The sequence below is a fragment of the Nomascus leucogenys genome, chromosome 16 (genome assembly GCF_006542625.1).
Source record: "Nomascus leucogenys isolate Asia chromosome 16, Asia_NLE_v1, whole genome shotgun sequence".
NCBI classification, from domain to species: Eukaryota; Metazoa; Chordata; class Mammalia; order Primates; family Hylobatidae; genus Nomascus; species Nomascus leucogenys.
The window spans coordinates 56,246,953-56,261,272 of NC_044396.1; the positions used below are offsets into that span (position 1 = coordinate 56,246,953).

At 35.1% G+C, this 14,320-nt stretch overlaps 1 protein-coding gene across 50 annotated transcripts in view; it reads left to right on the top strand.

Moving 5' to 3' along the window:
• Positions 1-14,320, top strand: part of RIMS2 (regulating synaptic membrane exocytosis 2) — a 776,667-nt gene that overhangs the window by 640,106 nt on the left and 122,241 nt on the right. The window contains exon 2 of one of the 50 annotated variants that reach the window (XM_030795354.1): positions 7,019-7,119. The exons of the other annotated variants lie outside the window; for them this stretch is intronic. Coding sequence (XP_030651214.1) covers positions 7,052-7,119 — 68 coding nt within the window. The 5' untranslated portion in view covers positions 7,019-7,051. The remainder of the gene's footprint in view (positions 1-7,018; positions 7,120-14,320) is intronic. 50 annotated transcript variants of the gene reach the window in all.

Sequence of the window (14,320 nt, forward strand, 5' to 3'; positions counted from 1 at the left end):
CCCTTATTCCAACACCTTCCTCAAGTTTTATGATTTCTCAGTTTTCTCATCTTTAATCTGGATAATCATAGTACTTATATCAGATTCTTTATGAGGTTTAAATTAGTGCATGTAAACTACTTAGAATAATGCCTAGTACATAATAAATGGTTATCGTTATCATTGGTACTATTCAAACTAAGAGACAAAATTAAAGAGCTTGAGTAAAATGTTAGCAAATCATAAAGCTTTAGAAGGATGTCGTGGCATTATGAATAACATCTCTATTACTACAGGAGATATCTTAAATGATCCTAGAGAATAATTTTTCTAAAATTGATATGTTAATGATGACCAACTTATACCATGATATTCTATCAGTAAATCAGGTGTCTCCAGTTTGAAAACAAATAAGAATTGACTACCTGTTCTTAAATGTATGGTATTTTTGGTGACAAAAAATTATTATTCTAAAACCTTTCAAAAGGTCACACATATTTAACTACTCAAAAACTGCAAGCTAAATCTAATTTTTATATTTGCGGGGAAAGTTTTCAGAGCCCCAAAATAGTTGATGAATAAATGAATAGCTGTTGATTCCTGAAGGTCTCTTCCAATTTTATGAGAAGTGAAGTTGTAATAAGAGGCTTATCTTTGCTGGCTGCCTTTGTGTTTACAAAGTTTCTCCTCCTCGGAAGCAAAGTTTAGTGTTGGCTGACTTAGGTTTCTTGTGATTGAGGCTAGAAGGTGGACTAGATCAGTGATTCCCCAACCTTTTTGGCACCAGGGACCGGTTTCAATGGAAGAAACCGGTTTTATGTCTTACTGTGGTTGAGAAAAAGCAAGTCTAATTTTATTTACTTAATGAACATTAATAAAAGTATGGAAGCTGAGAGGCTATTGTCAAAATGCAAAATAAAAGGTTGGCCAATCAAAAAACAAGCAAACATGTGTAAATGGAAAAATAGTTTTTTTACTGGGTTCTCTTACCTTTTTTGCAACCGTAGTGAAACAATTTTCAAACTCACTTGGGGATATCAAAACTTTTCAATGGTTAGATTATAAATAGTGCCAGCTAAATCAAGTGATAGATACAATCTGATTTTAAATATAACCTATGGGGTAATAAAATGCATTGGGGTTTTGCTGATGGGGCCTAAGTCCTCCAATATAGTACAGTACTCAAGCAAATGGTCTCTAGAACCATTTGGTTAAATTGGCTTTACATTAGAACCACACATCGGCTTGTGACCTTCCCAAATATTCAGTTTCTTCAACAGCAAAGTATGAATAATTACCTAACTTAAAGAATGTTAGAAATGTGGAATGAGATTTTTAAAATATGTGAGTGCTTGTAACACAATGCCCACCATGGGGTAAGCTTTCAATACATGTTAGACAAAGTTAGAAGCTGTTGTTTTTATGTAGTGGAATCAAGATACTTTGAATGAAACTGAAAAGTAGCACATTGATGGCATTAGTAAAAATTATTTTTTAAAAAGGCAAGAAGTAAACTTTTATAAAGCTGCTTTGGTCTTTTATTTCCTTAGTACTTTTCAAAATAGAAAAATCCCTGCAAATACACTTGCCTCGAGAGCTAAGTGATTAAAGAGGAATGGCAAGTTTTCAAGCTAGTTTTCATCAGTGCTACCTTAAGGCTAGTGCCCATTCAGCTCAAAGTTCTAAATTATCTGAAACTCAGAATAATAAATAATGTTTATAATTATTATCCTTTTAGCAAGAAAAAGTTAAATTATTTCAGTGGTTTTTGTAAAATGCAGGAAAATATATAATACCCTACTTTTACCTTTTAGTTAAGTATCAACTCTCTAGAATATTCACTTTTTTCAGGTTAAAGTTTTCCATAAGTATGCCTGCTTTTGGCTATTCTAAAATAAAATACCCTAAATTATCTTATTCTAAAAGAAAACCTTGGCCACTTAACAGCTGTACTTGTTTTAATTTAAGTTATAATTACATCAGAAGTGACCTAAGGATTCACAAAAAAGGATAAAACTTGAAGCAAAACCATTAATTCAGCAAACATCTCTTGAGTCTTACCCATCTGGGCTCAATTCCAATCGATGTTCGGCCCAGAGCTGGTTCCTAGTAAGAGTTCACTGTATTGGAAGAGTGAATGAATAGGCAAATCAATGAATGAATAGCAAGTGTTGTATATAGCTTTGTGTTAAGAGTGCAGACTCTGGAACCAGACAGTTGGGTTTGAATCCTGGCTTTCCCACTTAACGTCTTGTGTTAACATGTAACCTTGGATGAGTTACTTAGCCTCACTGTGCCCACTTTTCTCATTTATGTAATTATGATAATAATAATACTTCCTCATTGGATTGTTTGAGGATTAAGTTAAAACTAGCAAAGCACTTATAACAATACCACATAGTAAACAGTGATAAATGGTTGCAAAAAAAACAATAAAAAAGAAATACAAATATAACTTTTGCCCTCAAAGACAAAACTTATACATGAAATGCCGGTACTTAAAATCATGTACTACTAATTTAACATTACTGGGAATAAATACCAGCTTGGTAACTCATCTGTTGCCACCTGATACTGACTCTGCCCAAAAGCAGCATCTCATTTCCCAAATGCAGGTCACAGGGGATTTGCATCTAATCTGGAGTAACACTCAAGAATTGCTTAATCAGAGTATATCTTAACTCATGTAGCCTAAGGTTCTATAAACAACAAATAAATTTTTATCATATTAAATGACATTAAGCCACTCAATTGAAACAGCTGAAACAGGGAGTTTCTTCTGAGGCAATTTGAAATGATAGCTAATTCATTGTATCTAGGGAGATCACCAAATCCGCTAATTTTAGAAGTGGGAATGATCTAGCACTAAATTTAAATTCTTCCCAGTCACTATCTGATCCACATGGTCATACAGCCAACATGGGCAAGAATGAGTATGTCCAGTTTTGGGATGGTAGAGTATTTATAAATTCCTCTGTGCTGATTTGTTGGATATTTGATCAAACAATTGCCAAAGGCCTTTACAAGAGTAATACATTTTAAATAAATAATGAGTTTTACTTTCTAAACTTTGAGGAATTAAGATACATAAAAATAATCTATCTCGGCCAGGCCCAGTGGCTCACGCCTGTAATCCCAGCACTTTGGGAGGCCGAGGTGGGCGGATCACCTGAGGTCAGGAGTTTGAGACCAGCCTGACCAACATGGAGAAAACCCATCTCTACTAAAAATACAAAATTAGCTGGGCGTGGTGGCACATGCCTGTAATCCCAGCTACTAGGGAGGCTGAGGCAGGAGAATCACTTGAACCTGGGAGGCGGAGGTTGCGCTGAGCCAAGATCGCGCCATTGCACTCCAGCCTGGGCAACAAGAGCAAAACTCCATCTCAAAAAAATAAAAAATAAAAATTCTATCTCCTACATAACGAAATAAATAGTAATATTTGTTTAACTCCCAGCTGTGCCCCATTTCATTAAATTTTTGTTTTCTTCGGTATGCTAGACTGAATTTAAATTAAAAAGTAGTTACACCTGTTTTAAATAGAGTGGCTAAATATCTTTTACATTTGCAAGAGGAAAAAAATATATTTGTTGTTTATAGAATCTTGGGCTCAGTGCGCTAAGATGTGACCTAATTTGCAATTTCTGAATGTTATTCTAGACTAGATGTAAAAATAATTTCTTCCTTCAATTATGCCTTACATCTTGACTTTAAAAGTGGCTGAAGAATAAAGTGGTACATTTTAGACTAAATTGTTTGTATGAAGGGACAAAAGTGAGACTTAAGATTTTATGGCCAGGCACAACGGCTTATGCCTGTAATCCCAACATTTTGAGAGTGTGAGGCAGGATAGATCCCTTGAGCCCAGAAGTTCCAGACCAGCCTGGGCAACATAGCGAGACCTTGTCTCTATTAAAAATTAAAAAAAAAAAAAAATAGCCATGTGTGGCAGTGCAAGCCTATAGGTCTAGCTACATAGTGGCTGAGGTGGAAGGATCACTTGAGCAAAGGAGTTTGAGGTTACAATCAGCCCTAACAATACAACTACACTCTGGCCTGGGAACGAGCAAGACCCTGTCTCAAAGAAATAAGATTTTATAGCAAATCAATAAAAACATTTCTTGACATCCCGCTGTAGGCGTTAATTGTCTGCACATTGTTGAGAGTATAATCTAAACATAACCTGTGGTTCCTGGAAGATGGAAGGATTAGCTTAAGTGGAAGAAGGAGGAAGCTGTGCCAGATAAGGTGATGCATTCTGTATTATCATAGAAGCAAAAATGGGTTCATCATCAGACAACAGCTTGGCCTACATAGAACTGAGGACTGTTGTGAAACATACAGATGGCAGATATTTGTATGATTTCTTCATTTCTTACTGGAAATTCTTTATTATTTGATGTCTTTACCATTCACTTAGCACTTGCCATGTTTTGCCGTGGGATTGTTTGTCTTTATGCTTCATCTAGCAACCTAGGTTATAAGTGACTTTGGAACAAATGTTGTGTCTTGTATTTCTTTTTAATTAGCATAGCATTGACTCCAGTGCCTTATACATAGTAGATGTACAAATAATATATATTAATTGGTTGACATCTATATATTTCTAAAACATTTATTAGGAAGGTTTACTTTATCATCAGCAAATATTTATTGAATACCTAAATGATTTACAAACGTTTCTAAATGCAGCTTGAATATTAGTATTTAACTATCGTTACATTACTAGGAATTTTCATTCAAATAGTAAATTTATTGAATTAATTTATTCAATAAATTCTTTCTTTAGAGCTATTAAGTGCCACGTATCAGGTAGTAGGCTGCTGAAGTAACACAGACAAAATATCCAAATGCCATGAGGGCAAACAATTGCAACAGAAGAATTTCCATAATGGATATATAGTAAGATCCTGAGAAAACACTGTAATTGATAACCAAAAATTCATTATGTCAGATGCAATGTGGAAATACTAGGTTCATGTAATGATCTGGGTGAACCTGTACACCGAGCAGTCCTGCTGCATAACCGCTGCCCAGATTCCAGCTACAATTTGACCCCACCTGGTGGCAGTTTTCTACTCTAGTAAAAATACCCAAAATGAAAATGATTCTGAATCCTGTAGCTGACTGAAACTTTTAGCATAGTGGCAGAAGTCCAGGTACCTCTTTCTTGGTTTCCCAAGCCTATGGAAGAGGATTGGGGGACCTACTTTCCATCTCCCTGTTTCTCAAAATGGGCTTGGGAGCCTTGCCATCCTCACCACATCCCCCTCTTAGGAGATGAGAATTTTAACCCACCAATTTGCCAACAGGTGCTTAGGCGGAAGATGAGAGCAAATTGGCAAAAGTGTTATCTAATTTCACATTACTGAGGAAAATGTTATTTCAAAGTTTTTCTGTATATACAGTTGGCATAAAAGAAAGCACATCAAAGTTATCCAAGCTGGGGGATGGAGATTAGGTAAGACTTCACAGAGGAACTCTTATTCAAGCAGAGACTTAGTAAACCAAGTGGCCATGTGCAAGAATGGTATTTATGAAAGAGAAAAAAGCAGATGTCAAGGCACATAAAACTGAAATTATGCAGGTATTTCAGATAACTATATATAGTTATGTATTTCTAGAGCATTTAGTTTGAGAGGGAAAAGAGAAGGAGGTGAAGTCAATGTTAGGCACAGGTCAGAGCATTACTCATTTTGTAGGCCATGCAGTGGAGCTTCTGTTTTATTCTATAGATGAAGGAGTCATTAAAGAAATTATTTCAATAATTTTATCTATAAAATATAACTATAAACATATCTTTCTCATCCATAAAATAGACATTATAGTATAATAGTGCCTACTTCACAGAGTTGTGTAAGTTAAAGAGAAAATGTGTGAAGTATTTTGCATAGAGTCCAGCATAGATTATTATGTAAGTGGTAGCTATTGGTATTGTTATTAATATTACTATAATTAATGATTGGAGTGGGCAAGGCTAGAGGCAGAGATAGGAAACTAAACCAACCTAAACTTGCTGATTGGTTGGATAGAGAGAGTAAGAATAAGAGAACACATACCTTAAATTTCTTGGATTCTGATCTGGGCAGTTAGATGGATGATGATGTCTGTCAGGTAGTCTGAGGAGAAAATATATATGAATGCATGCATATGTTAATTAATACATTATTTAAAGTAAATATGTTATATTTGATGATACATAGACAATCTGGAATAATCAACTAATAATCACTTCATCCATTCACATGCATATGAAAATGAAATTGAGTTGGGTTTCTTTACCCTTAGAAAAGATGGTAAGTGGTTGGAAGCAATCATGCAGTTATTACTGTAGGAGGTGAGTGATACATTAAGCTAAAAACAATATTTTAAATTTGTGGAGGAGAGAAAATTGAATCTTTCAAAAAGGAAAATAATGGTGAATAAAGGGAAAGGCAAGAGAGAAAAACATATGCACAGTGGATGGCAACTAAATTTGACCGAGGCAGGAACTGAGGATGGGGGTTTGTTGGGGAATATTTCTGGCAAATACCTTTATGTAAATTGGGTTGATTTAAAACCAAAGAGAGTGATTTACATTTAATAATACAAGCACTATAGAATTTTGAAAAGAAGTAACTAATGGGATCCAATTGCCATTTTTATGTTATTATTGTGATTATGAAAGAATGTATGGAAGATGAGAGGATAAAAGTAAAGATTCTAATTCTTAATTGCATCTGTAATTTTCCAAATTCCTAAAATACATATTTTCTGTTTCTGTTACAATCAAATGCATATACACATTCAAATAATTTTGAAAGTTATTCATTTTCCTTTTCTTATTTTGTATGTTAACATAATTAGAACTAAGATAAATGCATTTTAGAGTATTTGTTATTTTCGTGGATGGAATATTCATGTTCTTTATTACTCTAAGCTTATTAATCATTATTTTAAAATTCTGCTTTGCAGACTTTCTTTTTGGGTCATTTCAGAATTTGTCTTTTGTAACAGAATTATATTATGTTCCATAATGTCTATTTCATTAAATTTACAGTTGAAGAACTGAGGTCAGAGAAATCAATATCATATGTCTCAGTGTATATGCTGTATATGCTATCTAGAGCTAACATTGGAACTCCAGTCTCATGAGCCTAGGTACTTATTACCTAAATTTGCTAATCATTTAAAAGCATAGAACTACCTTTTAATAGGCCAAATACTTGAATTTCCAACCTTTTTTCTGACCTGCTATATTATAGGTGGGAATGAAAGCAAAAATGTTGACCAGGTAGACAGAGATAAAATAAACCTCTGATGGTAGGTGTTATAAAATTCCTGACTAAGGGATATAGGAGGACAGATAAGCACAATTACCACAGCGTATCATACCTGTATGGTAAGGCAGAGTAACAGCTACATGCAGACAGTTTTTACAGGTCTGAAAGAATTGAGCAAAACAAAAGGAGTGACCTGAATGTTGTTTACTAAACATCAAATGAAGACTTAGTATTTTTTCACATGGCATGTAGTTTGTATTATGTAAGTCTCTGCCAGCAATTCTCAAAATGTGCTTGCTGGCTCTGCGCCATCAGCATCACCTGGGAATTTGTTAGAAATGCAGTTTTCAGGTATCACCCCATACCTAATGAACCAAAAACTTTGTGTTTTAACAAGCCCTCCAGGTAATTCTGATGCAGGTTAAAGTGTGGCAACCCCTGCTCTAAGCTAAGGGAAATTTGTATTCATCTTATACTACTAGTAAAGTTGGTAACTAAAAACTTAAGTTTTTAGTGTCAGACTGCTGGGTTCAAATACTAGCAATGAAACCTTCAGCAAACTTCATAACCTTTCTGCCCTTCACGTCCCACATCTGTATTTGTACCATTTTAAGTGGGGTATGTAACATGTGAAGGTGCTGAGTTGGAAAAGAGCTTGACATTTTTGAGAAATTTAGAAAAGGCCACTATGGCTAAAGAGTTGTTTACAAAGACAAATGCCATGACATTTAGGTGAAAGAGAAAGGCAGAGACCAGATCTCCAAAATCCTGTAGGACCCTATTAGAGAAGAGAGTGGGTTCCTGAGGTCCTGTGGAGGAATTGATTTTTCCAAGGAGAAGGGACACTTTTTGTTATAAGCACAAGAAAGAAAGGATAGGGTGCAGAACAATTAGGTTTATAGACTGGTATTTGGAAGATAAGGGAATTCCTTCTGATATTTTATATTTTATGGATTTTGGATTTTTCCCAAGTACAATGAGAAGACACTGAAGAATTTTAGTAGCAGACTGCCATAAAATGATTTGTATTTTAGAAAAATCACGTGGCTTCTATGTGGAGAATGAGTTGTAGTTGGAACATAAGCATGTAGGATGCTGTTGCAGTAAAGTAGAGAGTGGCATGGATTTGAATGGTCAAAGTCTGGATGGGGAGAAGTGGAAGGATATGTAATATATTTTAGAGATAGAATCTGTAAGACTTAGTGGTAGATTAGGTGTGGGGATGAAGGAATGGGGGAAATAAGGGGGAAATCAAGGGTGCCTCTGGATTTTTACCTTCAGCAACTAGGTAAATTGTTATACTCTTTACTGAAATAAGGAACACTGAAGAAGGAATATGTTTGAGAGAAAAGATTAAATTCAATTTGGAACACATCAAATCTGTGATATTCTGTGTAACATCTGAGTGCTTGTTACAAGTAGGCAACTGGGTAGATAGTTCTGAAGTTCAGAAAGAAGATCAGCCTACTAACTTAAATTTGGAGATTATATATGTTTACAAATAATCATTAATATATGATACATATGTATCATATGAGGAGACCTCAAAAAGTTTGTGAAAAAATGGAATTAAAAGGTAAAAATTTTAAAAAATAAATGTTATTTCTCAACATAAGCCCCAGCAAATTCAAGATACTTTGGGGCCAGGCACAGTGGCTCACGCCTGTAATTCCAGCACTTTGAGAGGCCAAGGCGGGTGGATCATTTGAGGTCAGGAGTTCAAGACCAGCTTGACCAAAATGGTGAGACCCCGTCTCTACTAAAAATACAAAAATTAGCCGAGCATGGTGTTGAGCTCCTACAATCCCAGCTACTTGGGAGGCTGAGGTAGGAGAATTGCTTGAACCCGGGAGGTGGAGCTTGCCATGAGCCGAGATTGTGCCACTGCACTCCAGCCAGGGTGACAGAGCGAGACTTCATCTCAAAAAAAAAAAAAAAAAAAAAAAATGTCGATTGAAAGCTCTGCTTTTGTCTGCAGGTAATCTGAATCCAACAGGTTTGGCACCCATTGAGTGCAAAGTTTACTCAACTTTAATTTTTCAGTCAGAATTGTGTAAGCTGAACCAATTGAGATGTCTATGGTGTTGGCTATTGTTTGTGCTATTAATTGTTGATCCTCTTTGATTAGGGCACAAATAAGATTAATTTTTTCCTCACAAATTGATGTGGATGGTCTACCACTGGGGGCTTCATCTTGAACATATCATCCTGTCCCTTCTTAAAACAAGTTATCCATTTGTAAACTGCTGATTTCTTTGAGGCATTGTCCCCATAAACTTTTCATAAAATATTAGTGATTTCACCATTCTTCTACCCAAACTTCATCCTAAATTTGTTGTTCTTACTTCAATTTAAGCAGAATTTATATTGCTCTGACAGGGGATCTTTTCAAATGGATGTCTTATCCTTCTTAGTACCTCAAAATAGATCCTGTTCTATAACAAGTTAGTATGAGCTTATTTTTGGTGCAAAAAAAAATTTGAAATTCATGAAGTTTTTTTTCATAATATGAATTTTTCATTAATTTTGGAAAACTTCGTGTATATGGTATAAGGGAATTTCGTCTGATAGTGTCTATTTTCTCTATGAAATGTAAGGAGAAGTCTGCAGAGAGGAAAGCAGAAGGTGAGAGGTTTGAATAGCATGAAGAAGGTAGGTATGCACTCCTTATTGTATGAGTGGGGAGAACATGTATGCTGTAATTTTGAGGCCAATGACAGTAAACTATAGTGGAGCAACTGTACTCTACTGAATTTTTTTCAAGAATGCTGATATGGGCCAGGCATGGTGGTTTGTGCCTGTAATCCCAGCACTTTGGGAGGCCAAGGCCCGCAGATGGCTCAAGCCCAGAAGTAGTTAAGACCAGCCTAGGGAACTTGGCCAAACTTGATCTCTGCAAAAAGGAAAAATAGAAAAAATTAGTCAGGTGTGGTGGCGCATGTCTGTAGTCCCAGCTACCTGGGAGGCTGAGGTGGGAGGATCACTTGAGCCCAAGAGGTCAAGGTTACAATGAGTTGTGATCACGCCAGTGCACTCCAGCCTGGGTGCCAGAGTGAGACCCTGTCTCCCAACCTCAAAAAAAAAAAAGAATGCTGAAATGTTGAGATGTACACAGAGAAGCAGCATGCGGTAGGATTTATCACGCAGTTCAGCCAGTTGGATGTCTTATGAGGAGGGATACTCAAAAGTTTAAGATATTTGCAAAAGAGTGATTGAAATGATGGGCTGTGGAATCTAAGTTGGTTAAGTATAAATGAAGAGGAAGGGGCTGATACTTGGAGAAAAAGTGGAGGGCTCAATGTTCTCAAAATGTTGAAGAGTAAAGATAACTAATTGAGCTGGAAGGAAAGGAGACAGAAAGCCTTGTAGCAACCTTCTGGATACTGTTGGGGTAACCTTCTGGATAATGTTGTCCCCATTTTATACAGTATGGAAACTGAGGCACAAAGACTGATTATTCAGTTACAACTTGATTAGTGTAGCTATGTCTTGAATGTGAGTTTTCTAATTAAATTCAGTTGGCTTACCAGTAGAGAATTACTCTGCCTACTCAATATACAAATCATCCATGTACTTCATTCAACACTTTTGCCATAAATGTGTTCAGGTTACAGTGGTGACTTTTTTGATGACCCATTTATTGTCTATCTTATGTCTCTACTCTCACTGAGCATTTTTATCCAATTTTAATTAACCATTTAGCTAAAAGCAATAATACAACACTCAAATTGTCATCCTTAACAGACAAAAAGGAGTGTATGGGAAAGTCTACATTTTGGAGTTTTGGAATGTTTTCTAGGGATAATCTAAGGAATAAAGGGAATTTCCAATTTTAATAATTATTTACCAACAAAAATGAAGAGTAAATTTATTCACGTGGATTGTGTGTAGCATTTCATTTATGCCAAAAGTGTATAACTTTCTATTTAGTGCCAACCATAATATTTGACATTTTGTAGATAATAAATTAGTCTCTTCATAGAATCAACCTAAATGCCCATCAATGATAGACTGGATAAAGAAAATGTGGTACATATACACCATGGAATGCTATGCAGCCATAAAAATGAATTCCATCATGTCCTTTGCAGGGACATGGATAGAGCTGGAGGCCATTATCCTTAGCAAACTAACACAGGAACAGAAATTTAAATACCACATGTTCTCATTTATAAGTGGGAGCTAAATGATGAGAACACATGGACACAGAGAGGGGAACAAGACACACTGGAGCCTTTTGGAGGGTGGAGGGTGGGAGGAGGGAGAAAAACAGGAAAAATAACTAATGGGTACTAAGCTTAATACCTGGGTAATGAGATAATCTGTGCAACAAACCCCTATAACACAAGTTTACCTATGTAACAAACCTGCACTTGTACCCCTGGATTTAAAAGTTTAAAAAAATTCAGTTGTACTCATATATTAACAATAAATAATCTGAAAATTAACAAATTAGTCTATGAAATTAAATTTACTTGTATATGCATTATTATCAGTCATCTGCATTCCAGGATTATTTTATGAATGGTTTTTATTGAATTACATATTTTTCAAATTTGAAATTACCAAAGGTATGGGGGTTATTTGGCTGTAGGAAATCTGAGGGACTGTTTCTTCAAGGCCACAGACCATCTCTGTTTATATAAAATAGCTGCTTCTTCAAATAAATCTAATAAGTTTGTTTATATTTTTAGTAAAGCCTTAATGCCTCCATGTAATTGTAAATATACATAATAATTAGAGTCAACATATCTTAACCATATTCTAGACATTGTGCTAATTGCTATATATATGTTACTTCATTGAGGTTGCTTCGTTAATTCATGAGGATTACCTCATCACAACCTTGAGAGAGTTACATTTGTTTTAAAGATTAACTCATTTATTCAACATTTATTTGCTGAACACTTACCATGTGGCAAACATTATTTTAAAACCTACAATTTACCAATGAACAAAAGAGGAAAAGTCTTTGTCTCATTTAGCTTACAATCATGTATATAATAAATAGATGGCATATGATAAATAGCAGAAAGGTATATAATCAATAGAAGATACTTAGAAGAGAAGCATAGCTTTATTCTTGACATCCTCACTGAATAGATTGCCTTGTTTATTTGTTCATTTGTAGGTTTGTTTAATGAGATCACAGATGTAACAATGCTTCACATTTATGTTAGAAATTCTACGTGTTAGAAAAAAATGATTCACCATTTCTTACAAACAATCCAATTATACTCTTTTAGTTATTTTTAAATGTATAATAAATTGTTAACTATAGTCACCCCGTTGTGCTTTCAAATACTAGATATTGTTCATTCTATCTGATCATATTTTTGTGCCCATTAATCATCCCTATTCTCCCTACCTGCCACTGCCACTACCCTTCTCAGCCTCTGATAACCATCATTCTGTAATCTAGATCCATGGGTGTAGTTGTTTTAATTTTAGCTCCCGCAAATAAGTGAAAACATGCAATGTTTGTCTTTCTGTGGCTGGCTTATTTCACTTAACATAATGTCCTTCAGTTCCATCCATGTTGTTGTAAATGATAGGATCTCATTCTTTCATATGGCTGAATAGTACTCCATTGTATGTATGTACCACATTTTCTTTATCCATTCATCTGTTGATGAATACTTAGGTTGCTTCCAAATCTTGGCTATCATGAACAGTGCTGCAATAACCATGAGAATGCAGATATCTCTTCAATTTGGGTGTATATCTCACGATAGGATTTCTGGATAATATAGTAGTTCTGTTTTTAGTTTCTTGAGGAACCTCCAAACTTGTCTTCATAGTAGTTGTACTAATTTACATTCCCACCAGCAGTGTAAGAGGGTTCCCTTTTTTGCACATTCTCGCCAGCATTCATCACCTCTTTTTTCGATAAAATCCATTTTAACTGGGGTGAAATGATATTTCATTGTAGTTTTGATTTGCATTTCTCTGATGATCAGTGATGTTGAATGCCTTTTCATATACCTGTTTGCCATTTCTATGTCTTCTTTTGATAAATTTCTATTTAGATCTTTTGCCCATTTAAAAATTGGATTATTACATTTTTTCCTGTTGACTGAGCTCCTTATATATTCTGGTTATTAATCCCTTGTCAGACGGGGAGTTTGCAAATATTTTCTCCGATTCTGTGGGTTGTCTTTTCACTTTGTCGTCTCCTTTGCTGTGGCAGAAGCTTTTTAACCTGATGTGATCCCATTTGTCCATTTTTGCTTTGGTTGCCTGAGCTTGTGAGGTATCACTCGACAATCTTTGCCCAGACCAGTGTCCTGGAGACTTTCCCCAATGTTTTCTTTTAGTAGTTTCATAATTTGAGGTCTTAAATTTAAATATTTAATCAATTTTGATTTGATTTTTGTATATGGCAAGAGATAGGGATCTAGTTTTATTTTTCTGCATATGGATGTCTTGTTTTCCAGCACCATTTACTGAAGAGACTGTTCTAACCTCAATGTATGTTCTTGACACCTTTGTCAAAAATGACTTCAGTGGAGGTGTCTGGATTTGTTTCTGGGATCTCTATTGTGTTCCATTGGTCTATATGTCTGTTTTTATTCCAGGATCATGCTGTTTTGGTTAATATAGCTCTGTAGTATAATTTGAAGTCAGATAATGTGATTCCTCCAGTTTTGTTCTTTTTGCTTAGGATAGCTTTAGCTATTCTGGGTCTTTCGTGTCTCCACATAAATTTTAGGATTATTATTTCTATTTCTGTGAAGAATATTGGTATTGTGATACAGATTACATTGAATCTGTAGATTGCTTTGGGTAGTATGGACATTTTAACAATATTGATTCCATGAACATGGAATATCTTTCCATTTTTTGTGTCCTCTTCAATTTCTCCTGTCAGTGTTTTGTAGTTTTATTATTGAGATCTTTCACTTCTTTGGTTAAGTTTATCCTAGGCATTTTATTTTATTTGTAGCTATTATACATGAGATTACTTTCTTGATTTCTTTTTCAGATTGTTTACTGTTGCCATATGGAAATGCTACTGATTTTTGTATGTCAATTTTACGTCCTGCAACTTTCCTGAATTTATCAATTCTAATAGTTTT